This window comes from Caretta caretta, chromosome 1 (assembly GCF_965140235.1).
Source record: "Caretta caretta isolate rCarCar2 chromosome 1, rCarCar1.hap1, whole genome shotgun sequence".
Classification (NCBI taxonomy): Eukaryota; Metazoa; Chordata; order Testudines; family Cheloniidae; genus Caretta; species Caretta caretta.
Window position 1 is genome coordinate 231,502,025 of NC_134206.1, and position 25,773 is coordinate 231,527,797.

The 25,773-nt window shown below is 38.6% G+C and overlaps 1 protein-coding gene across 2 annotated transcripts in view; it reads left to right on the top strand.

Moving 5' to 3' along the window:
* Positions 1 to 25,773, top strand: part of ARFGAP3 (ARF GTPase activating protein 3) — an 80,159-nt gene that overhangs the window by 6,597 nt on the left and 47,789 nt on the right. Inside the window, exons 2-10 of one of the 2 annotated variants that reach the window (XM_048825673.2) lie at positions 2,642 to 2,760; positions 3,432 to 3,504; positions 12,201 to 12,332; positions 14,826 to 14,909; positions 19,993 to 20,074; positions 21,446 to 21,505; positions 21,741 to 21,785; positions 24,498 to 24,544; positions 25,625 to 25,770. In XM_048825673.2, coding sequence (XP_048681630.1) covers positions 2,642 to 2,760; positions 3,432 to 3,504; positions 12,201 to 12,332; positions 14,826 to 14,909; positions 19,993 to 20,074; positions 21,446 to 21,505; positions 21,741 to 21,785; positions 24,498 to 24,544; positions 25,625 to 25,770 — 788 coding nt within the window. The remainder of the gene's footprint in view (positions 1 to 2,641; positions 2,761 to 3,431; positions 3,505 to 12,200; positions 12,333 to 14,825; positions 14,910 to 19,992; positions 20,075 to 21,445; positions 21,506 to 21,740; positions 21,786 to 24,497; positions 24,545 to 25,624; positions 25,771 to 25,773) is intronic. The other variant, XM_048825683.2, reaches the window with a different exon arrangement.

Genomic DNA, 25,773 nt, shown 5'->3' on the forward strand with positions numbered 1-25,773 from the left:
GGTGGTGAAACAGGAGATCTTACAAGAAAAAGTCTGGAAATAGCCAATTTAAAAGGAAGTCCAGGCTAATATTTGAAATTTTTATGATAATTTTGAATTATTAAAAAAAAAAGAAAGGGGATGAGTTTTGGACATTAAGTCTGTGTTGATAGCAAGATTTTTTTTATAATGTGGCATAATTAAGGGCATGACTGCACTACAGCCTCTATAGCAGAACAGCTACAGTGCTGCAGCTGTGCTGCTATAGTGCTGTAGAGTAGACAGTTCCTACATCAACAAAAGGGATTTTTACACTGATGTAGTTAATCCATCTCTCCAAGAGGCAGTACTGTAGCTAGGTTGAGGGAAGAATTCCTCTGTCTAGTTAGTTGCTTCTACAGCAAGGCTTAGGTTGACCTAACTTTGGCACTCAGGGTGCGAAATTTTTCATAGCCCCGAGCAAAGTATTTAGGTTGGTCTGATTTTTAAGTGTAGATTAGGACTTAGTCTATTTGCAGTAAATGTTTTAAAGGAAAAAGATCTGTAAACTTAGTCGCTTCTGTAGGCTGAGAGCATTGCACACATCAAGGGCTTTTTGTGTTCCTCCATTTAGTCCTCCCACAAGTTCTTTGTGTGCTACTCTCCCATCTCCCTCTGTTTCAGGGACTCCCTGCAATCCTCCTCCCCTAAAGCCAGGTCTGTGTCTGCCCCCTCATTATCTCCTTCCTCACCATGCCAGGGGCTCTGTGTTTTCCCTATGTCTCATTCCCCCTGCCATTGTCTCCCATCCCCTCCCCCCATAATGCAAAGGGTTTTTTGTGACTCCACATTCCCCTATGCTAAGGACTCTCTGTGCCTCCACATTTCCCTTCTTTCCCACCATGGCAGGAGCTCTGTGTTTTCCCAGGGTCTCCTCTCTCCATACCATTGTCCCCCATTCTTCTCATTATAATAAGGGCTCTAAGTTCCTCCCCCCCCCGCCCCATTTCCTCCTCCTGTCCATGCCAGGGGCTCTGCGTACCCCTTTTCCCCCCCATGCCAGAGTCCCCAGTTATTATTCCCTTGTAATGAGCTTTTTGTGCACCCCTGTCACCCCTGTCCCCTCCACCATTTTACAACGTTCTGTCTCGGAGACAAGTCATTCAGGTTGTGTTACTGTAAACTCTGTTGGAAGGATGGGCCAAGCTGAGGTGTGGGGTATTATGCTGAATGTGTTTGTGGCTGCCATTAACCAGTTCTTTATCTATAGACATACTCCTGAGCTGGTAGGAGCTGCTGCATTTGCTAACCAGATGCAAAGGGCTCTGTTTGTGTCCCATATTCCTCTTCTGTTTTTCACTAAAATCTGTACAGAGTTATGCCCACTGGTGCTTAGAACAGTCCCTGTAATCTTAGAATTGAGGTTCAAAAGTTATGTTACAGACAGAGAAATGCCATCAAGTTGAGTGTGAGGGTTCACTTCCTTCAGCCACCAAAAAATAAAAGTCAGGATTACTGAAACAAAACATGAAAGCTGAAATATGAAACTGAACTAATTTTTACATGCAAATCCTGAAAAGATGCACAGGCCCAAATCCTGCGTAACTTGGACGGAAGCAAGGGATTCTCCCTTCAGGCAAGAGAGTGGCTGTATGGCACTTCTGCCTGCTCACTCCTATGTTATGGGGAACCAGAGGATAAGTGCAACAACAGATCCTCTGGCTCTATTCCCAAACAAACACATTAGGAGCCACAGTGAGCTGGGTTATGCAATACATGGGGAGAATGCTCCCTATGTTCAGCAGAACCATACTGGTTTTGCTGTCAGGAACCCTTTGCATCTACAGGGGAAAAGGAAAGCATGCAGGACATAGTTACCAGCAATATTAACTGATGGTATATAAACTCATTGAGAAGAGAATAGACCTAGTTGGTATTAAACACGTTATCTGAATCACTTATTACCATGAAGAGAGAGAATGTCCTTGAAATGCTATTCCTTAAACACTTGTTTTTAGTAACATAGAAAGAGTTGTAACAGACTTATTCTTGGGCTATTTTGATATGGATTCTCTTAAACACGCATGTCGCTTGTCTCTTTTAAACACAAAAGCTTCAGAATATAAAAACTAAATGGCTGATAGGATAAGTTGATTGCAAGGAAGTGTGTTACACTTTTCACAAATATTTTTAACAAATAGAACATGATGATGTTTAAGATTCTATAATATATGTATTTGTATGTTGCCAGCAGTGTGCTAGATGCACTGCAGGTATGCATAAAGACAAATTCTCATCCCCAAGTATTTTACAATCTATGTAGCTGCTTACATTCTAAATAGATGGAATGAGTAAGTGTTCGTATGAGTGGAAGTGACTACTTTATCATTAAATATATTGAATTTAGGGGTTCCTTAGAAGACAGTGGATTGAACAGACTAGGAGCCAGGAATTTCAGAATTCTAATTCTGCTTGCTCTTGATTAGTTGTGAGAGTTGGGCAAGTTGCTTAACCTCAGTTTGTTTCCCCATCTATAAAATAGGGATAATATAAAATAAACTAGTCAACCTGTGATCTGGGGATTAATTAGTTTTAAAATGCTAAGCACTACATAGGTATTGATAATTAGTCAAAAAGTATCTTTTAGTGGGAATAGATTAATTTATTTGTTTATCTTTTTTAGGTGTGTTTTGACTGTGGAGCCAAAAATCCTAGCTGGGCAAGCATAACATACGGTGTTTTTCTTTGTATCGATTGCTCAGGGACCCATCGATCACTTGGTGTTCACTTGAGTTTCATTCGGTAAGTAGTTAGCATGATTCTATGCTAAATAAGTGGTAAGATTTGTTTCTAGTATTTCTGTCACGACATTGTGGTTCTTCAGAGGCTTTTATTGTGGACACTTATTAATGAGGGAATGAGCTTTTCATTCTAAATTACTGGTTCACATCCATCTCATGATGCTACTGGCTGCAAATTATCTTTGTATTTGTTCAGGCAACTGGTATAAGCTATGCTAGCAAGAGCACTCTTTTGCCTGTATAAACTGCATCTTACACTAGGGTAGTTTGCAGGTGCAGCTGTGACTAGACCTTTGACACTGAAGAGTTAATTACAGTCCTGGGAGAAATTCTTTGCTAACCCTGCCTTACCTAAGGCTAACATGAGTTTTATGGACAGCCAAAGAGGTACTTTGATTCTTGGTACTTGGTACTCCTGGTGACCACCGACCACCCGAAGGAGGGTAGTGTGGGCATGAAAAACCGCAGTAATTGCTATAGTGGCTGTATGTCAACTTAACTTAAGTTTGTAGTGTAGACTTGCCTTGAGTTAGTGGATTATTGTACACAAAACCCCTCCAAGTTTTGAACTGTAATATTTATTACAAACTGGTAGTTTTTTCTTAAAACAACTTTTAAAAGATGTTTAAAATTGTTTTTGAAAATAACATGTAAAATGTTTCCTCTGCTTAGATCTACGGAATTAGATTCTAACTGGTCTTGGTTTCAGTTGAGATGCATGCAAGTAGGAGGAAATGCTAATGCCGTAAGTATATCTTAGAAATGTTTTTCTTATTTCAAGTATTTGCTTTTCATGTTTAACAGCTTAACACTTAGCTTCATTGCTCATTTTATGTGTTAGTGAAGCATTCAGGGATGAAGGAGTTAATTCCATAGCCCCCTAGAATATTTGTATATTTTTTGTGTGTTTCAAGTTTAAAATAATGAATTAACTGCTGCACTCCTAAAACTTTATACATCGTGTTGGGAAAAAACTAGTTTATATGGAAATGGGGTCATGACGATACGTATGCTGTTTCAAGAGATTTGCACAGACTTCAAAGGCATAAGATCAATAAATGTGTCTCTCTTAGAATTCTAGCAAAACACAGAAAAGATATCCTCATGCTTAAAATAAGCCCTGGCAAAAACTCTCCAAGAGCAGAGAGGCAGTTCACAACTCATCAGGGTGTGTATGGGACAAGCCCAGCCCAGCCTCACAGGAACAAAGGACACTGGCCTAGGCAGCAACAAAAGAATCTGTTAGACTCTCGAGGGAGTCACCCAGCTTCCTTTGGTCAGTTTGGAACTGCAATGAGGTAATGCTCACCTGACTATGAAGTGGGGTGCAAAAAGGGAAGAAAGGACATGATAAAAGTGAGAGACATTTGCCATGCTCTCTCTCTCTCTCTGTCTCCTACCTGCATCTACAGACATCACACCAAGTGCTGATCAAACAGGAGAGCCTGGCTGAAGAGCAACCAGCCAGGCTGTGGTGAGAAGCATCTAAGTTTGTAAGGACATTGAAAGTGTTAAGATAAGCTTAGAATGCATTTTGCTTTTATTTCATTTGACCAAATCTGACTTACGTTTTGACTTATCACTTAAAATTTATCTTGATAGTTAATAAATCTGTTTGTTTGTTCTACCAGTGCGTTTGGTTTGAAGCAGCTCAGAGTTTCCCCTTGGGATAACAAGCCTGGTACATATCAATTTCTTCACTGAATTGACAAACTAATATAAGCTTGCAGCATGCAGCGGGCATAACTAGACACTGCAAGATGGAGGTTCCTAGGGTTCTGCCTGAGACCAGAGATATTAGCTAGTGTCATTTGGTTACACAATCCAAGGAGCAGCTTACATGCCAGAGGCTGTGCGTGAACAGCCCAGGAGTGGGGGTTCTCACAGCAGAGCAGGGGAAGGCTGGCTCCCAGAGTCAAGGATTGAAGAGATCTAGCAGATCACCGGTCCAGATGCCACCAGAGAACATCATACTATATATGTGTGCAATAAAAGTCCATGTCTTGAAAACAAAATAATCTTTATTAATTCAAAGTGGGGGGGAGGGGAGAAGAGGAGGAGGGACAGGGAAACTGAGGCACCAGGTTGGGAGATGTGCATGAGAGAGAAAAACAGCGGTCACAGCAGGGTTCAGACTATGGGGAGGCACAATACAGAAAAGCAGGACACGTTACTGTGGGTCATTACTAAAATGAGTTTTCAAAGCCTCCCTGAGACACATTGCTCCACGCTGAGCTCTTCTTATAGCCCTGATATCTGGCTACTCAAAATTAGCAGACAGCCTGTCCACCTCCAGGCCCCACCCCTGTGGAAACTTCTCTCCGGTTGCTTCACAGAGCAAGCAGCTATAACCATGGGGATATATTTTTCACTGAGGTCTAACCTAGTGAGCAAACTGCACCAGCGGCCCTTCAAATAGCCAAAGGCACATTCAACCACCATTCTGCACTTGCTGAGCATATTGTTGAATATCCAGTTGTCCGATTTCATGAGCCATGGGAGTAAGGGGTAGGCTGGGTCTCCCAGGTTCACTATTGGCATTTCAATGTTACCAGTGGTGATTTTGTGGCCCAGAAAGAAAATCCCTGCTTGCAGCTTTCTGAAGAGACCTGTGTTCTTCAAGACACACATGTCATACACCTTCCTGGATCATCTCATGTTGATGTCAGTAACAAACCCCCGGTGATCCACCAGTGGATGCAACACCACATAAAAACATCTCTTTCTGTTTATGTACTCTTTGGTAAGGTGATCTGGTGCCCAGATAGGGATATGCATGCCATCTATCGCCCAACAGCAGTTATGGAACCCCACTGCGGCAAAACCATCCAATATGTCCTGCACATTGCCCAGAGTCACTACCTTTCTTAGCAGAAGGTGATTAATGGCCCTACATACTTGGATCACCGCAACCCCCACAACAGAATTACCAGCTCCAAATTGATTTACCACTGACCGGTAGCAGTCTGGCGTTGCAAGCTTCCACACAGCAATCGTCACTGACTTCTCCACTGTCAGAGAAGGTCTCATTGTAGTGTTGCTGCACTGCAGGGCTGTGGAAAGCTCTGCACACAATTCCTGGAAAGTGGCCTTGCGTATAGGAAAGTTCTGCAGCCACTGCTCATCATCCCATACCTTCATAATGATGGGATCCTATCAATCAGTGCGTGTTTTCTGGGACCAGAACCTGTACTCCACTGTGTTCAGCTGCTACATGACAGCCAACAGCAACTGGGAATTGTTTAGTTCCATGACTACCCTCAGGGCTACTTGAAGGACATTGCCATGTTCTATGCGGAAGTTCTCGCAGCTCTGGAAAAACCACAGGATAAGGCATGTAGTGTTTGCAACGCTCGCCACAGTAGTGCACAGCTGAGCGGTGTCCATGCTTCTCTGCATATGGCGTATGCACGGCTAGACCATCCTTTTGAAAAAAGGCGTGAAATATTATGGATTGCAGATGAAATCAGAGGAGGGAGAAAACTGTGTTATGGGACCTGGAAATTATGTTTCCAGTCACCCCGCGAGAATGTTTTGGTCCCATAAGGCACTGCAAACCCTTCCCAAAACTCCCCTGTGGCAAGTTGCACTGTGGGATAGCTACTCACGGTGCACTGCTCTCTACATAGATGCAAGTGCTGCTAGTGAGGATGCACTCCATTGACAGAGTGTGGTGTGGACATGTACAGCTGACTTAATTACTGCGGTGATGGGATGTCGACTTAAGTCTGTAGTGTAGACATGCCCGTAGGTTTAAAGCATTTTCAACTACACATGATTTTTCCTAGAGAAGTTTTTAGACTAATTATAAAATTTCAACAAGGATATTTTCTCATTTCTTTGCATAGCTTTACTTAGAAATTTTTGCTGCTGTTCTGGTTTTCTTTGTTTGTTTTGGACAGGTGGAAGGGAGGTGAAAAAGATCACTTTACACTTAGATTTATTGCTCTGCTAATACAACCCTACATTCTTCTTTACAATTTAGGTGTTTTCCTAAAACATGAATCTTTTACATAGTTGGTTTTCTTGAGATAAGAATTACATTTGTACCAAGCTGGTATGTTATACAAAGGGAGGTTTCTTGGTCTAGATAAGACAGTCTTTTGGTTTCTGTCTCCATGGTTACAAAAAGCATAAACCTCTTGGAATTCCTTTAACCGTCCTGAACATTTTGTCATATAACTAAAACAAACAGGTGTTATATTTTCCAGCATTTTGGCTACAACCTACTTGTATCCATATCTTTATACTCACTAAAGATACAAACAAGTTTTAATAAGTTAAAAAGTTACAATATATTAATATCAGTTTTGCATTAATAATGAGGTCTGTTCAACACACACTAATTAATTTAAACAGTTTTAACATTAAAGGTTCCCTGATTGCAGCAAGACAATCCCTGTTGAAATCTGGTCTCTTTTCTGGTCTTACTCCAGAATAAAAATAGAACTAGTCCACTAAACTAGCTGTGCAACAGTGCAAAATCTATGAAACACTATGACAACTGCAAACGTGCTAACAGGAGATTTTAATTTAAAAAAATATTCCGAAAAATCTCTTCACGCATGTTGCAAAGAACCCTAGTCCTGCAAGTAACTATGGAAAGAAAGGAATTGAGAAAGCTGGGGACCAGACAGCCTCTTACAACCATGACTGAATGTTCTTGGCTATACAGGACACTCATAATCCAATAGGCACTGCTCTTCCTCATGCTCTCCAGCCCAGTTCAACTTATCTCCATACGTGGGAATATGCAAACACCATCTCAACAAACAAATCTGATTACAGAATATCTTACTAAAATAAAAGCTTAAAGGAAAGAAAAAAATCGTTATTCGTTCAGACTTCATGAATGGTGACAGTGGAGCTCTTCTAATATGAAAACTAATCTATCAACCTACGTAAATTATAGTGGTGCATTCCAAAACTGCTTGAAAGATCTTGGTTTGGTGAATCTGAAGCTTTGACACTTACTTCAGAGCACAGTTATGGATGATAAATAATGCAATATTAGTAACAGGTAGAAATGTTTGCCAACCTACTGTAGCTGAAGGCTGGATACAGAGTGTAAGAGTTTCTAGATGGGCTAACAAATCCGGCAACTGTGCTTCAGTCTTAACTGTAATTGGCTCTAAGCCCAAGACTTTCAAAACTGTGCCCCTAAAGTTAGACTCCTAAATACATATTTAAATGTCCAAATAAATTGCCTGATTTTTGAAAGTGCTGATCACTCATCACTTAGCAGCTGCCAGTGACTTTAATGGAAATTTCTGGGTGCTCAGCTCTTTGAAAAACGTGGCCATTTATTCAGGCCTCTAAATACACAGTTACAAGCATGACTTTAGGCACACAGTTTTGAAAAAGCTATTCCAGGAAGAAGAACCTCAGAAGACTATACTGATTTTCTAACTACCCTAGATATTTCTAGGGAGCAAATCACTGTGGTAGCTGAGTTTCAAGATTAAACTGCAACTACAGTAAAGAAATAGCAAAAATTAATAATAGTCCAAAAGAGGAGTTGGTAAAAAACAAAACAAACTTCATATGAAATATGACAATGCAATTTAACAGAATTTGAGTGCAGCTATTACAGAAACCAAGTTACCCGAAAAAATTTTAGTTCATTAGCTACGGTATTGCAAATTTCAGACAGTAACTCATATTAACTCATAGATAATGAATTTACAAGGGCCCTGTTGGTACCAATTGAATTGCATACAAGAATTCTTGGCATTGCGTATTAGATGACAAAACACAAATTTTGAAGAGATAATTTTTAATATTTTCCCTTTACCACATCTGTATTCATTTAACTTTAAAAACTGAGCTTTAACCAACAAAAGTAAAGCACATGGAAGCAAAAGTAAAAACTAACCTAATTCTTTTGGGTATTTGCCATTTCTTTAAAAAAGACCTGCATTTTTGTCTTTTGATTTTCTTAGAATATTAGGATAGAAAATAACCAAAAACATTTCATGCTATCATTTGTGTAATCTTTGAGCACAGCTGATTCTTCCCTTCACTAAGGCCAAAACATATGGAAAATTCAAAGTTCTGCTTTGCTGGTACAGCCACTGGAAAGCAGATAGCTACTTTACCTCAACTAGTTTTTTTAAAATAAAAAATAGCATATTAGAACATGTGACCCCCAAAATATTAATTGGAATTGGATACTCACCAGAGGTTCCTTCCCTGGCATCATGCTTGTCCCTGCTGCTGTGCTGTGACTGGCTGCACTGCTCTGGGATTAAAAACAGCTCCTAGTTCTTTGGGACAATGGATCCCTCTGCTTGCCTTTCTCCCATTCTCCTCCTCTTCTTCCTTATCCAAGACCACCTCCTCAGTGTTGCCTGCAGTGGCCCTGGACTCCGACTCCTCCAAAGTTTTGATGCAGCTCTTGGGTGTCGTGGTGTGGTTGCCACTGAGAATAGCATGCAGCTCCGTGTAAAAACAGCATGCCTGCAGTGCTGCACCAGAGTGACTGTTCACCTCCCTTGCCTTCTGATATGCCTGCTGCAATTCCTTGATTTTCATGTGACACTGCTGCGTGTTCCTGGTGTAGCCCTTCTCCCCCTGTCCTGAGCAATCTGCTCATATATGTCTACATTTCTATGGCGGAATCGGAGCTGTACCTGTACAGCCTCTTCTCCCCACAGACTCAGAAAATCCATCACTTCCTGTGTACTCCCAACGTGGAGCCAGCATGGTCAGCTGGGCAGGCGGGCGCTCTGCGCCAAACAAACAGGAAATGGAAATTCAAAAGTTCACGGTCCTTTAACAGGGGAGGCGCTGTTCCCTGTGTAGCTGACTGGGCAGCAGAGTTGAGAATGGTGACTAGAGCAGTCACAGCGGAGCATTGTGGGACATCTTCTGGAGGCCAGTTAAGTCAATGTAAGCAACGCAGTGCCTATATTGCCACCATGTCGATCTATATTGAATTAAGCACTACGCCTCTTGTGGAGATGGAATAATTAAGTTGACGTACCAGGTGAGTTACGTCGGCAGAAGAGACCTGGTCGTGTAGATACAGGCATTTTTAGGTTGACATAAGGCAGCTTACATTGATCTAACTGTGTAGTGTAGATTAGGCCTATGTTTATTTCTTAAATGTTGCAGTGGCAGATTGTTTTGTTTAGTTAAAATACTTGCAAATATGCCAGTGTCTAATGTAATTTCTTAATATCCTTGCTATAAATGGTAACATGCTTTAAATATCAACATAGAATTAACGATTTTACTAAACTAATTACTAATGTAAGAAATCATTTAAGAATAGAATGTTTATATTAACAGGGAATTAATTAATTAGTAGTAATGCTCAAGCAACTCCCTCATGCAACTCAGGAAGACAAGAATAAATCTTCAAAAATTGTTACAAAGAATCAACAACTTGTTTAAATAACTCTCTTAGAAAGACTTTACATAAATAATTACTAATTTCAAAAAACTATTTTGAAACAAAAAAAATTTATATAAAAGAACAGGAGAGTTTGGGCTTTCTGAAAGCATTGTATTTTCTGTTGAACTGTAATAAAATTGAAGTGCTAGCTCCAGAAAATGGATTGAACAAAAAGGAAGAGTTAAAATTCTAACTTCAAAGATGTTGTGAGACCCTCCTGCCCCAAAGACAAAAGAGATACAACTGTCAAGAAAGAATTATAATTGTAATGCATATATCATTAACAAACTACATCTTCATAAGATGAAGAGGCTCTTAAGGACAGCTCAGGAAAGTACTGAGCCAGTGAAAGAATGACAGCAACCAACTCTGAATCTAAACATGCATGAAAGAGATGTTTTCCCATAATTTTCATGAAAATAGGAAGGAAAGGGTATAAAACTGTGAAGTGAGCACCTCCTCCATCTCACACATACTGCTACCCTGCTTAAACGGCAAGCATTCCACAACTCATCCTGTCCGTCTCTACAAGCAAGCTACTACAGACAGCTAAGAACAGAAAAGACTCAAGAAGAAACCATACCCAAGGAAAACCTACCCAAGACTTCAATGTGGATTGGTGAGAAGTTAATAAAAAAACACTGCAAAGGGATTATATTTGAAATTCTTGTAATGATTTTATTGGGCTATGGAAATGCTATTGTAACTCAAGATACTAACATTTTCTCCTGTTAATCACCTAATGGTTAGACTATGTCTAACTCAGCGCACAGTCAGCCTGTGGAACTCCTTGCCTGAGGAGGTTGTGAAGGCTAGGACTATAACAGGGTTGAAAAGAGAACCTCCATGAATTTATCCAGTTAAGTCCATTAATGGGTATTAGCCAGGACGGGTAAGGAATGATGTCCCTACCTCTGTTTGTCAGAGGGTGGAGATGGATGGCAAGAGAGAGATCACTTGATCATTACCCGTTAGATTCACTCCCTCTGGGGCTCCTGGCATTGGCCATTGTTGGTAGACAGGATACTGGGCTGGATGGACCTTTGGTCTGACCCAGTATGACCGTTCTTATGTGTTCCTGGAGAGAAGGACCAGTCTAACACTGGTAAACAGAGAAATAGTAGGATTTAACTGGATTTGAGATTCTTAATATTTGTAATTGACCTGTCTCAAGACAGGTGCTTAAAGTAACAAATTTCAATATTTCTTTTGGTTTCATAGGATTTAATTGAGATTGTTTGCTTTGCCCATCTATAAGCTTGCTGGCTATTAATAAAACCTAGACAACCTTCCCTTAAACCAATTATGTCCTTATACAAATAGTTTTTAAGCATCTAAGATACTAAGTCTGGTTTCACAATAATTTTGGGAAACAATATACCTTGGTCTTAATTAACTAAATGAAGAATACTCCACAGATAGTATTGTCAAAGGTGTAATCTCTGCTAAAAGCTCTCCACAGAGAGACATAGAGAAAGTGGTTACTTTGGTTAAAATCTCTGATCATTTGGGTTGTTTTGTTTAATATTTTCTTTTCTATTTTTTAATAATAAAATAGCCATGGTTAATAACTGCCATTACGTTGCTTGGTTTTTAATCCTAGTGTTCTGTAGGAGTTCTTTTACAAATCTTATGTCTATCTATGGGGATGTGACTCCATTTTAATCTCATGAATAGCCTTTATCAATAATTCCATGTTTTGATTTTTGGTTTTCCATGATTTGGCAATAAAAGAAATAAGTAATGAGAGCTGGCTTATAATTTCTTGTTTCTTTGAACTAAATATTTTTGTATGTAGTGATGTTGTAGCCATGTTGGTCCCAAGATATTAGAGAATCAAAGTGGGTGAGGTAATATCTTTTATTGGACCAACTTCTGTTGTCTCTTACCAACAGAAGCTGGTCCAATAAAAGATATAAATAATTTCAATAATTTTTAAAATAAAATTATTTGGAATCTAACCATTTAAAATTACCTCGTTCTGTCCCACAAATATTTAATTCTGTTTCTCATAATATGCATGTTTTTGTTTATTTTTATAGTCTGCATTTTTTCAACAACATGGGTGTATAACAAATGACACCAATGCCAAGTACAATAGTCGTGGTGCGCAACTTTACAGGGAAAAGATTAAATATCTTGCAACACAAGCAACAAGGAGGCATGGTACTGATGTAAGTAATGCATTAGATCATTCATTTTAATATAAAATAATTGATTTTCTGGCTCCAAAGTAATTTTAGATTTCTAAACAGTAGCCAAAATGTAATGTGAAAAGTGGTGTTTGTTTTTGTAGCTAAGTAAATACAAATTGCAATGAATCTGTGGGGCTAGGAGATGAAGTACTGAAACTAATCTTGTTAGTTGGGGAGGGATGGAAATGCTAAAAAGTCAAGTGTGAGCTAATATTGTCCCACAGTTTTGGATTAATTAGATGAGTACTAACTACCGTGTTAATAGTTATCAATGCTAGAAAAAACCTTACAGATTTCATTAAAAAGATGTAATTTTTATTGTTTTTAATTACAATTATTGTAGTTACGAAGTAGCACATTTATGAATTTATGTAACTTTAATGGGAAAAGTGCCAGTATTTTTTTTGTAAAGTGTATGTCTGTTGCTTCTTCTGGAGTTGAACCCTTATCAGTTAATAGAGCAGGTGAAAATAGTACAAAAAGGGATGGTCAACAAGGGTTATGGAATGCATACTTAAAAAAATACATTTTGGCTTTGGTAATGATATGGGGACTTTCTTTCTCTGGGTCACTTGTTCAAATCCTGCCTAAGCTAGTATAGGAGTAAAGTTATTAACTTATTATTCTGTGACCTTTATGGAATAGACTGCTAGTTTTAGTTTTCTAGTCCACAAAATTCAAACTGCCATGAGAAATGACTTTCTTATCAATTGTCCCAGGGTGCAGGCAAAGGTTTAAAGTCCTGACTTGCAAGGTCCTGCAATGTGCCAAAAGCCTTCAGCCTTCTTTCAAAATCAGTGGGGAGTTAAATATCAGAACCGTGCCAATTGAGCCCTTAAATGTGATGGAAACTTTGGCACCCTCTTGTTCTTGGGAGTGAGTGGGACGATTCCTTCAAAGTAGGGCTAAGCCATATTGAGAAAGTTTGGAAGGCTTTTTGCAGTTGTCTTGTGTTTTGATTGTTATACTCTGATTCAGAATAGGAATATTAGGGAGGGAAATGTAGATAGCTGTGTGAGATTTGGAAAAAAATAGTGAGTTTATCTTATTGCATCAAGCTCCAGGGCTGTTTAAATGTTGTTTGAACTGTTGCCCACAAAGGTCGTAGAGAGGCATTTTCCCCAGGAGGAATTCAACAGTCTGGAGGGAAACTGCTTTTCACAGTGGGAAAAGAAAGATTCATTTAAAAATCAAGTGGGCTTAAAAGACAACAACCACCACCTCCCTCCCCATGTATTTATTTGGGAAAATCAGTAGGTATCCAGCCTGAAAGTTATTTCTTAAACATTACCTTATGCTTTCCTGTAATCATCTTAGATTGCTACTTAAGGTACTTGGTGGCTTTTTAAAATTGCATATAGCATAGCTACACCTGCACAATGATAAATAATTTTTTGGGATTCTGAATTCTTTAAGGAAAACAATGTATCTCTGAACCTTTGAACAATTCAGTTTAAAATTGTACATATAATTATGCAGAAGTGTATGGCATATATAATAGGTATGTGATGTAAGGTATGTTGAATATGAACAAATTGTTGAAACTCTAGAACCTATTTTTATTATTTAGTTCAAAGTATGTTTGTTCATCTCAGTCAAATGCTACACTTTCATTACATTATAATTAGCACATTAGGTTTTGAAAGCACTGTATCAACACTTAAAAGACCATTTTTTCAATTCTTGTTTTTATTAAAAAGGTTCAGGGGATAGCTCAGTGGTTTGAGCATTGGCCTGCTAAACCCAGGGTTGTGAGTTCAATCCTTGAGGGGGCCATTTAGGGATCTGGGGCAAAAATTGGGGATTGGTCCTGCTTTGAGCAGGGGGTTGGACTAGATGACCTCCTAAGGTCCCTTCCAACCCTGATATTCTATGATTAGCCACTCATGCACCAGCAATAGAGTGGCTCCAGCCAGTCCCATCCATCTCCCCAGCCTAGGGTCCCAGGACTGTATCGTCCTGCCCCAGTCAAAAGTGTAAGTTTATTACCCTGTCCGCTCCTTCCTCAATTTGAAGAGAATATGCACAGTTTTGGGGAAGGGATAGCTCAATGGTTTGCGCATTGGCCTGCTAAACCCAGGGTAGTGAGTTCAATCCTTGAGGGGGCCATTTAGGGATCCGGGGCAAAAATTGAGGATAGGTCCTGCTTTGAGCAGGGGATTGGACTAGATGACCTCCTGACGTCCCTTCCAACCCTGGTGTTCTATGATATAAGGTAACGGGTAGGAAAAGAGAACCAGCCTTGGACAGTTATTGGAGTGGGACAGCAGACAATGTGGAAAATGAAATGTTGCCTTTGGGATAAAAGGCTGTGTCATGAATCTCGCATTGTCCGTGTGCCTAAGATCAATTTAAGTCCCAGTTTTAAAAAAAAGTTTCATTTTTGTCCTGTATATTTGGAAGAAATTTTAAATATATTTGTGTAATGTCAGATGGAAACTGAAGTTCTTATCATATAATTTTTTTTTCTAGTTGTGGATAGATGGCTGTGGAATTCCGCCTGTGTCACCCCAACACAAAGAGGAGGATTTTTTTGCATCACATGCTTCTCTGAAGGTATGGAATATGCTGTACATAATTCTTACATTAGTCTTTTCAATTGCTTATTGTCTCAGTGTTGTTAAATGTATACTTTGTGATAGTTAGACACTAATATGTGAAATACAACTCTTTTATAGGAAGGATGCTAGTCTGACAACAGTTTGGGTTGAAGCTACTTTCCTATTTATTTTGTGATCCATAGATGCTGTACTTTTAGTCACAGTAAATTTGTCAGATGAGATCAAAACATTATAACTGATTAAATTTCCCATAAATTTATGGTAAATCAATAAGAGCGCAATAGCTCCTAGCAAATATTTAGAAGTGGAAATTTTCCTGAAAAAATAGAATCTCCAGAATACTTATTTGATCTTTATAAGAGCTAAAGTATTGTACTTCACACTAAAAGAAAAGGAGTACTTGTGGCACCTTAAAGACTAACCAATTTATTTGAGCATAAGCTTTCGTGAGCTACAGCTCACTTCATCGGATGCATACTGTGGAAAGTTTAGAAGATCTTATTATATACATACCAAAGCATGAAAAAATACCTCCTCCCACCCCACTCTCCTGCTGGTAATAGCTTATCTAAAGTGATCACTCTCCTTACAATGTGTATGATAATCAAGGTGGGCCATTTCCAGCACAAATCTAGGTTTTCTCCCCCCCCCTCCCCCCCCACACACAAAGCAGGAGAGTGAGTTTGTGTGGGGGGGGTGGGCGGGGAGAAAACCTGGATTTGTGCTGGAAATGGCCCACCTTGATTATCATACACATTGTAAGGAGAGTGATCACTTTAGATAAGCTATTACCAGCAGGAGAGTGGGGTGGGAGGAGGTATTTTTTCATGCTTTGTGTGTATATAATAAGATCTTCTAAACTTTCCACAGTATGCATCCGATGAAGTGAGCTGTAGCTCACGAAAGCTTGTGCTCAAATAAATTGGTTAGTCTTTAAGGTGCCACAAGTACTCCTTTTCTTTTTGCGAATACAGACTAACACGGCTGTTACTCTGAGTACTTCATGCTGTCACTATTCTCTTTTAATTTTAGTTCAGTTTTCAGCTGAATCTTAGTCTGCCTCACTTCCTCTGTGCCCGATGCACCTTTCTACAGTTTCACATAGAAGTGATAGAGGCAACATTCAGTTCAGTTGTTACAGCTTCAGTAGCGTGGGCAGTATGGTAACAGAAAAATCCAGATGCCTGGACTAGAAAGCAGTTTTAGCAGCTATGATCTTAAATTTGTAGTAATTTGATATTATTACAAACGACATCAAGTATTGCCATAGTAGAATGCCCAAAGAGACAAAAAACCTTTCAGAAGGTTCAAGCATATTTCTCAATGGGGAGAGAAAGATGATAAGAGAAACACAGCAATGGTCAGTTTCAGTTTTCCACAGAAAAGTTAGCAGTGACTGGATGACTACCATAGCAAATATCAGTGTAAGTGGGGTAGGATCTCAGGCTAAAACAGGAAAAGAACAACTTAAGAATCATTTAAACAAGTTAGATGTGCTCAAGTCAGCAAGGCCTGATGAAATACATCCTCGAATACTTAAGGAACTGGCTGAGGAGAACTCTGAGCCATCAGAGAACTTGTAGAAGATCAGAGAGATTCCAGAGGACTGGAAAGGGGCAAATATAGTACCTAGCTATAAAAAGGATAAGGACAAACCAGGAAATTATAGACATCAGCTTGACTTCTGTATGGCAAGATAATGGAGCAAATAATGAGTTTGTAAAAACCTAGAAGAAAATAAGGTCATAATTAACAGTCAACATGGACTTGTCAGAACAAATCATGTCAGACCAGCCTAATATCATTCTTTGACAGGGTAACAAACCTTGTGGGTAGGATAAGAAGAAGCAATGGGTGTGATATCTCAACTTTAGTAAGGTTTTTGATATTGTCCTACATGATCTTCTTATAAACAAATTAGAGAAGTATAGCCTACATGAACCTTCTATAAGGTGGTTGGATAAGGGTACTCAGAGAGCAGTTATCAGTGGTTCACAGTCAAGCTGGAAGGTCATGTAGAGTGGGGTCCTGCAGGGATCTATCCTGGGTTCAGTTCTATTCAATATCTTCAAAAATGATTTGGATAATGGCATAGAGAGTACATTTATAAAGTTTGCAGAGGATATCAAGCTGGGAGGGGTTGCAAGCATTTTGGAGGACAAGATTAGAATTCAAAATGATCTTGACAAACTGGAGAAATGATCTGAAATAAATAGGATTAAATTCAATAAGGACAAATACAAAGTACTATACTTAGGAAGGAATAATTAATTGCACAAATACAAAATGGGAAATGACTGGCTAGGAAAGGCAGAAATGACCTGGAGGTTATAGTGGATCACAAACTAAGTATGAGTCAACAAGGTAATACTGTTGCAAGAAAAGCGAACATCATTCTGGGACCTATTAGCAGAAGTGTTGGAAGCAAGACCCGAGAAGTAATTCTTTCACTCTGCTCAGCCCTGATAAGGCCTCACCTGGAGTTTTACTCCAGCTCTGGGCACAACACTTTGGGAAAGATGTGGACAAATTTGGGGAAAGTCCAGAGGAGAGCAACAAGAATGATTAAAGGTCTAGACAACATGATATACGAGGAAAGATTGAAAACAATTTGGTTTGGTTTGTCTGGAGAAGAAAAGACTGAGTGTAGGGATGTGGTAGCAGTCTTCAAATACATAGAAGTTGGTTATTAAGAGGAGGGTGATAAGTTCTCCTTATCGACTGAGGACAGGACAAGAAGTAATGGGCTTCACTTGCAGCAAAGGAGATTTAGGCTAGACATTAGGAAACAATTCCTAACTGTAAGGGCACTGGCACAAATTACCTAGTGAGGTTGTGAAATCTCCGTCACTGGAAGTTTTTAGGAATAGATCAGTGCAGGGGACTGGACTAGATGACCTGCCAAGGGTTCTTCCAGTCCTATATTTCTGTGATTCTGTATTGACAGGCTAGCCCTTGGTATGCAAAATACCCATTCCTTATCAGTTTACTAACGTTGGTATTAAAGTTGTTATAGTATAATAGCGTGCACAGTGCTTTACAGGCAAATAAAAAGTTACCCTCGGGTGCTTACTAGCTACATTAGCTAAAAAATGACAATGAAAATGACAAGACTACACTGGGTATAATTTTGGGGGGAATTTAAGGAGAGGGAGATGTCAGCAGTTAGTAATGGGTAGGGCTCAGTGTCTATCACGGAGGTCGCTGATTCCGTGACTTTCCGCGACCACTGTGACTTCTGCAGGGGCCTGTGTGCCTGATCCCAGGGCTGCCCAAGCAGCTGACTGCGGGGCCAGCTGCTCAGGTGGCCCCCCAGGGACAGCCACACCAGCCACTGCTCCGGCCCCCAGAAGCTGTTGCCGCTGGCCCTGGCCAATCCCACCCCAGCAGCACCGCCCCCCCTTCCTCCCAGTCACTCCCCCAAGATTTAATCACAGGTATTTTTAGTATAAGTCATGGACAGGTTATGGGCCATGATTTTTTGTTTTATTGCCCATGACATGACCGTGACTTTTACTAAAAATATCTGAGACTAAATCGTAACCTTAGGAATGGGGCAGTACTGCTCTTAGAGTGCAGTTTCAATGAAAAGCAATTCTTTTACATTTTTTCTCAGTTTTCACTTGAAATTATTTTTTAAATTAATTCTTACTGTATTTATAAGGCTTTGCAGAAATTGTGAATTTTTTAAGACGGGATTCAAATGTATTTGGCTGCATGATTTTGTGGTTCTTATCACCATTAGTACCTGAGTGTCTCACAAACATTAATACATTTATCCTTTATAATATCTCTGAGAGGTAGGGAAGTATATCCTCATTTCATAGATGGAGAACTAGGGCAGAGTTTAAGTTGCTTTCCCAACACCACCCAGGAATTCTGTGGCAAAGCCAAGAATTTAACCTAGCTATCCTGAATTCTGATTCAGTATCTTAGTGACAAGACTTCCTGGGGCTGCAAAATAAGTGGAAGAATTCTAAGCATAAAAGTTATCATGGAAGATGATGTGAAAACAAGAGTGGAAGAAAGGGGCTAAGGAATACTTGGGCAGAACCAAAGAAGAGAGCAAGAAATGAAGTAGAGTTGTAGAGATCCTTGAAGCTTAGGACCAGAACCTGGAATTTGACGTGGAAGCCAGTAAAATAATTTAAATAGAGAAGTGACATGGTCTGAACAGGAGAAAGAGATGCTTTTCAAAGAATGTTTTTGGATGGCCTGTAAAGGAGGGACTCCAGAGAGGAGCAGGTTGGCAGTAGTCCTTGCAAGAGATAATCAGGGCATTGACAACGATTTGACAATAGGGTTGTAGGAAAGCATTAATTTGAATTGTAAAGGAAGAAAAAGCAGGAGTTGGTGACAGGTGCATTTTGGGGAGAGAGCATAATAAATTATGCCAAAGTTGCAAGCCTTGCTGGTGGGTAGGATAGTGAAATTTTCTATCACGAAGAAGAAGAGAGTGTTGCCAGGAAAAGATGAGATGGCAGCTCAATGTCCAAAATGAAACATTAAGAGAGTTTGAGATGCAAGACTACAGAGAAGGGAAGAGTTTGGGAGTAGAGCAGTAAATAAACTGTGCAGCTTTTCTGTAGCATATAATCTTGGTCAAAATGGAATAACCAGTGTGGAATAACGACAGACGTACTGTAAAATATAATAAAACAATTATACCCTAATCTTTAAGTGCTGAGCCCCCTCACCTCCCCCCCCCCATCCCTTTGAAATAAATGGGAGATTGCAGATGCCCAGCACCTTACGGAAAAATCAGGCCATTAGTGTTTATCTTCATTAGAAGCAGCTGTTTCTGGTAAATTTAATTGCTCCCCTATGTGGCTTGCATATTATGGTTGTACCTATTTAACAAAAAAAAAAACAATTACTAATTGAGGGCAATTTTTTAAACAAAAACTGTAGCGACGATATGAGAAATCAAATCCAACAGTTACCCCAAAATGTGTCGTACTGAAAGTGCTAAGATCAGTCACTGCCTTACTTAGTCAATGCAGATACTATTTGTATTTTACTTAATGCATTTTATTTTCTGTACATTTTTATTTAGTAACTTCCTTTTCCTCTTGCAGGTGAGTAGCACAGAATGGGCATCATCGGAGCCAGTTTTTCAAAAGGAGGATTCTTCAGAAATCATTCCAGAATCTAATGAAGGTATGGTTCATCCTCCATTAACAATAAACTAAGTTTACCTCTGTGTTGATTTTAGTTTCTAATGCTACTTATTATAACAGTAACAGCTACTCACCATGTAATTGTGTTCTGCTGGAAATAATTTAAGAAGCCTTTGGGTAGGTAGGGAACACTGTGTAGAGGAGTCATGCTGTGCTGTACAGGACTGTACAGTGTTAGAGGCACTTAAATTTAATTTGAAACTCCTTGGGCCAGATTTTACTCTTTGATCCATTAGACTTGGTCAGGTTGGGAATTACTGAAATCATAATGTAAGTCTTACACCAGAAAGTCATTTTAATAATGTATTTAAACATTTAAAGATATTTTATTATTAGTTAGCAGTTCATAGGCTACTAGTAGATTAAAATTTGATGTTGCTAGGATACTCGAGGGCTTTTTATCATAAATCAAGTAGCAGACCCTAATTGTCTAAGATTTTATTTTACTTCACATTTGTTAAGTGAAATATATGGATAGATTTTTTTTTCCAGTATAGTTTTGTATGTGGATTCACAAAACTATTCTGCTTATGTAAATAAAAAGTATATTGATTTTTGTTCTGTACCATTACAAATCTGAATTCTGTATTTTAAGAATGCAGACAATGACCTGAAACTCAGCCAGAGACTTAAGCACTATTTATATTGAGAACTAAACCTTGTTAGCAGAACTGGCTTTAAATATGATTTAGGAGTGGCTCAGGCTAACTCAGTTTGTCTGGTCTATGTGAACCAGCCATTACATTTTCTGTTTTCCTACTAAGAGCTGTAAACAGGGAAGGGATTGTTATGCCATGTCCTGCTGCCCAAGAAAAACATGTTAACTTGAACCAGTTTTAAATAGGTTTTTAAAATCAATTCTGTTCAAATGCATTTTTCCTGATTGTATCATTCTGGTTTTCCCATATTTGGTTACATCCTTGCGATAACACACGTGAGCCAAAATTTTCAACCTCTGGTCCCTGGAATTTGCTAATTTTTACTTCTGTATCTTCCAAACATATTTCAGACTTCTAGTTTTCAGGTTTTGTAGTCCAAGACAGACACTGGAATTTTGAGCAGTTACAATCACATACAGATTATCTCAATATCACTGAAATGTCCCTTCTACCTGCTGTTTTGTGAGTCACTGGTAATGTTACTACAGGAGAAATGTAAATTTAACTGCGCATCAAGCACTATCATGGCTCTGTGCAAATACAGAAAATTGCAGGGAAATGAAGGGAGAACCAGGTTTAAGAATGTGGGCAGGGAAGTTACCTTAAAAAAAAATCTTTTCTGAATACACGAGCTGTTCAAAACATCCTAATAAACATACTTCTCTTGTTCTCAATTTTTTTTACATTTTTAGGTGAACCAGACCACGGACCAAGTGTTGATTGCCTTAGTGTCTCACCAAAAGCTGCATTAGGTAATGGCCCTAAACAGATAGATGAACAATATATTTTATTCCAGTACATGTTGTTAAAGAAAATGTTGGGTTGGGAAGAAATGTGCAAGTCTTATTTTAATATTTATGCACATGGGCTACTGAAACAGATTAACTTGTAATATAACATGTTAATACAGCTGTTTCTGTTAAACAATGTATGACACTTAAAAAGTGATTTTTACTCAGTGCTTTTTGTTTTTATTTCTCATTTTAGCCGAGTTGCTGAATTTAAATGCTGCAGGCATCGCACCTAACAAAGGTGATCATTAATGTTTTAGACCTCCTGTTGGGCTGCTTCAGGTTCCACACTTAAGCACACAGGTGGAATAGAGCATTGTACTGTGATTCATGGCCTGCTATTTACATTAAGCAAACAGATGTTTCACTAATAGGCTTGTTTGTCTGTCTGTCTTGAACATAATTTTTGCTCTCTTTCCAGCAATAATTTTTAGTTTAAAATAATTTTCTAATTTATTGCAGAAAAAGTAATATACATTTTTATCAAGTAGAGTTCATAATTTAAGCAACATTGCAGAGCTGTATCTTACAGCATAAATGAAATAGTTGTAGGGTAATTACTTGAGGTAAACATAAGAAATTCAGTTTTTCAGAAATGGAAGAAAATATTCTCAGAAATATATTATAGTTTTTATGATGATTTTAGTATGTCATTATAAAAATGATGGTATTCACATAGGGGAACGTGTCTGTCCCTTCATACTGAGTGAAAATGGCATTCTGATGTCAAGAGTAGAGCAATTATTATTATATAAAATTTTTAATACTATATTTACATGGCACTTCACAAGTATAAAGACATAGTCCTTGTACCAAGGAATTTAAAAGCTAAATAAGTCAGTAATAACAGAAAAGTTACTAGTTGAAATGGACCGTCTTGAAATGGAAAATTTCATTCAGTATATATTTACAGAAAACTTGTATTGCAGTAGAAAGCTATAGTACAAGAGCAAGTGACTCAAACAAATTCTAGCCCAAATCATTCCTCCTAGGTTCACCCATGGAGAGGACTCTGCATACACAGGTCTTTGTGTGTCGTCGTCCCCCATGTCTCTCTCCGCCCTCCCCCCCGATTCCCATCTCTCTCTCCATTAAAATCTCTCTGTATTTCCGGGGTGAATGTGGGGAGAAAGTGTATGCTGAGAGGGTTGGGGCTGGGGAAGAATGGGGCCCAACCAGAGGCATACACATTGTCCAGCCCCATGTAGCTTAGGCAAAAAAGATAATATAGACCATGCTACCAGGGAGAGAGAGAAGAGGATGCTGGAGGCTTGAGCTAGTGCGGAAGCACTAGGTTTTGTGTGGATGGATTGGCTCTTGTGGATCACTGAGTCTGCCACGTTTACAGGAGTTGTTCCTGTGACTTATCCCCCCAGCAGAAACACTATTCTCTTCCCCCAACCCTGGAAGGGATGATCCAGGCTAGTATCTTTAAAGTTGGGTTTGTTTATGAATTGGAAATTAGTCTAGAGTATAGGAAAGGCAGATTCATCCTCCCATCCAAATATATCTGAGCGTCCTCATTATTGAGTGGTGCAGATTCTGCTGCAGATTTATACGTAGAAAAATACTAGGCAAAAATAACTTCATTAAAAAAAATCTTCACAGCATTATTTGGAGCTGGAGATAGGTCTGTAGCTAATAAAACATTGAAACAGCAACTATGTAATAAAACATGGCACACCTTCCAAAAGTTAAATCTTTTGGGTACGTATAACTGGAGCTAGAGAGATCATACCTGCACTTGTTCTGATTGAACTCGTGCACTAAAAATAGCAGCATAGCCACGGCTGCATGAGCAGCAGGACAGGCTAGCTGGTCCGAGCGCATACCTAGAGTTTCAGACATCTACACAAGCAGTAAATTACACCTCCAGCTTCAATGTCCTTATAGTAAATGCAAGTTATTATGAAGGTACTATTATTATACTGAGATTTGAAGTCTTTGGTCAAAGTGAGTTTCAGTTCGTACTTGGAAATTATTTGTTAGTACTTAGTTAAGTTTAAGGAAGAGTAGTATGCCTAGGGTACATGTTTTTCATATTTCAAGGAATATGTGCCACAGAATTAAAATAAATGCCTTTACATTTATATTGAACACTGAAAGACCACCTGTTGCCTATAATTCTCTGTCATGTAAGATGGCTTCCAATTAATTTAGAGCTTAAACAAATTTCACAGTGTACACAAACATTCATTGGAAATTCAGGTTATTATAGTGAGAATAATCTGAAATTTCCTATTATGAAAGTTATATGCTTTGGCTTAATGTGTCAGTCACTGTGAAAGAGTACAAAATTTTCTTCACTCTGTTTTATTAAAGTCTTATGAACAAAAATCTACTTTTTAGGGATTTGATGGACGTTATGCAAAGTAACTTCACTTCATTTCCACACCTCAAAATTTAGTATGAACACTGTGGTTGAAGTTTTCAAACCTTAGGTGCCTAAAGTTAGATTCCTAAATTGATATTTATGCACTTAAATAAAAACAGTTAAATGAGCACTCTAAAAAAGTAAGTTTAAAAAGGTGTTTAAATATAGATTATAAATCACCTAATTTTCAGAAAGGTTGAGCATCCACAAAACCCGGTGATGTCCACAGGAGTTATATATGTATGGCCACTGTTAGAGACAAGATACTGAACTAGGTGAACCTTGAGTCTGATCTGGTTTGACAAATCCTTTGCTCCTATTTAGGAGTCTGATTTTAGGCACCCAGGTTTGAAAATTTAACCATAAATTGTAAACACTTACAAACAGGAAAACAAGATACATCAAACATTAAAGTATAGTGATACAGCTAATTTCTTCATATAGAAACTACAGTATTCTAAACCAGCAGAATGAACTGCAAAACTTATCATTCAAGACTTAAATTGTGGAAATATGCATCTGCAAGTATTGGATAAATGTAAAGTTATATGCCAAAGTAATGGTTGTTAATTTTTGCAGAGGGCACCTCCATTATAAAAAAGAAGCAAAATCAAGCGAAAAAGGGGGTAAGTTTGTAATTAATACATATTTTGGCCTATATCATTTTTTAGAATTTTAAAAGTATTTAAGCAGCAATACAGAATTTTTTTATCTAAGTGGTTTGTGCAATGACTGTTTTGTATCGGCAACAATATGCATCACTAAAACAAATAAGAAAATCTGAACTATGACAAAATATCCAACAACCTTATAAACAAAATGGTCTTCTAAACTCTTGTTCAGATGCATTTGTTTCAATGTTTACTAGTAGTAGTATTACAGGGTGGAGTACTTTATCATCTATAAGTCATTTTCTGATTTCATACTATAATACTGAGCACTTACTGAATCTGGATGTACATATGCAATTAACTGAATTCAGTAGACATTTCGTATACATACCCGAGAGCAGAATTTACTTTGTGTATGTATTTTATCATGTTCATGGTTTCAATTACATTTAACATTTGCCCCCAATCCTGCAAATCGCTATTTGCAAGTGCACCGCCATTGAAGCCAGTAGAGCTGTACTTCGGCTCATAGGTATATCTGCATTAAGTGAATTAGATGAGCAGGGCCTAAGACTTTTTATGACAGTACTTTTATGTTAAAAATAGCTTTACCTTCTCTCCCCCCCCCCCCCAAAAAAAAAAAAAAAGAAAAAAGCCTTCTGTCCTGTGTACTTCAGGGTTTTTTTTTAATGGATACAGATAAATTTAATGCAAAAACTAACAATGAAATGTTAAGGTTGAGAAATTAAATATATGAGAGCTAGGAAATTGCATGTAAGCTCCTATCCCAATAACAACTGAGTCTCCTTTATATTTTATGGTGTTCAGTATAGAATTTATCACAATAGTAACAAGGTCTGACAAACTGCAGGATGTTCACCAGGCTGTAATTGCTGTTTGGGAGACTAAATAAGTTCCTTAAAATCAAAGGGGGGCCGAGAGCAGCTTTTAGGAACATATTGTATGGTCTTCTCCACTCTGAATTTTTATTACTGATACCAGATTCTGTGGAATCAGGTACAGTACCATAGGACAGTTAATATAGTTACCTATAGATATAAAGCCTTTCTTTTTTTTTTTCTTTTTAAAATAAAGCTTGGTGCCAAAAAAGGTGGCTTGGGAGCCCAGAAGGTGAGCAGCAAGAGTTTTAATGAGATTGAAAAGCAAGCACAAGCTGTAGATAAAATGAAGGAACAGGAAGATCTACATGTCAGTAAGAGAACTGAGAGGGAAGAACCATTGTA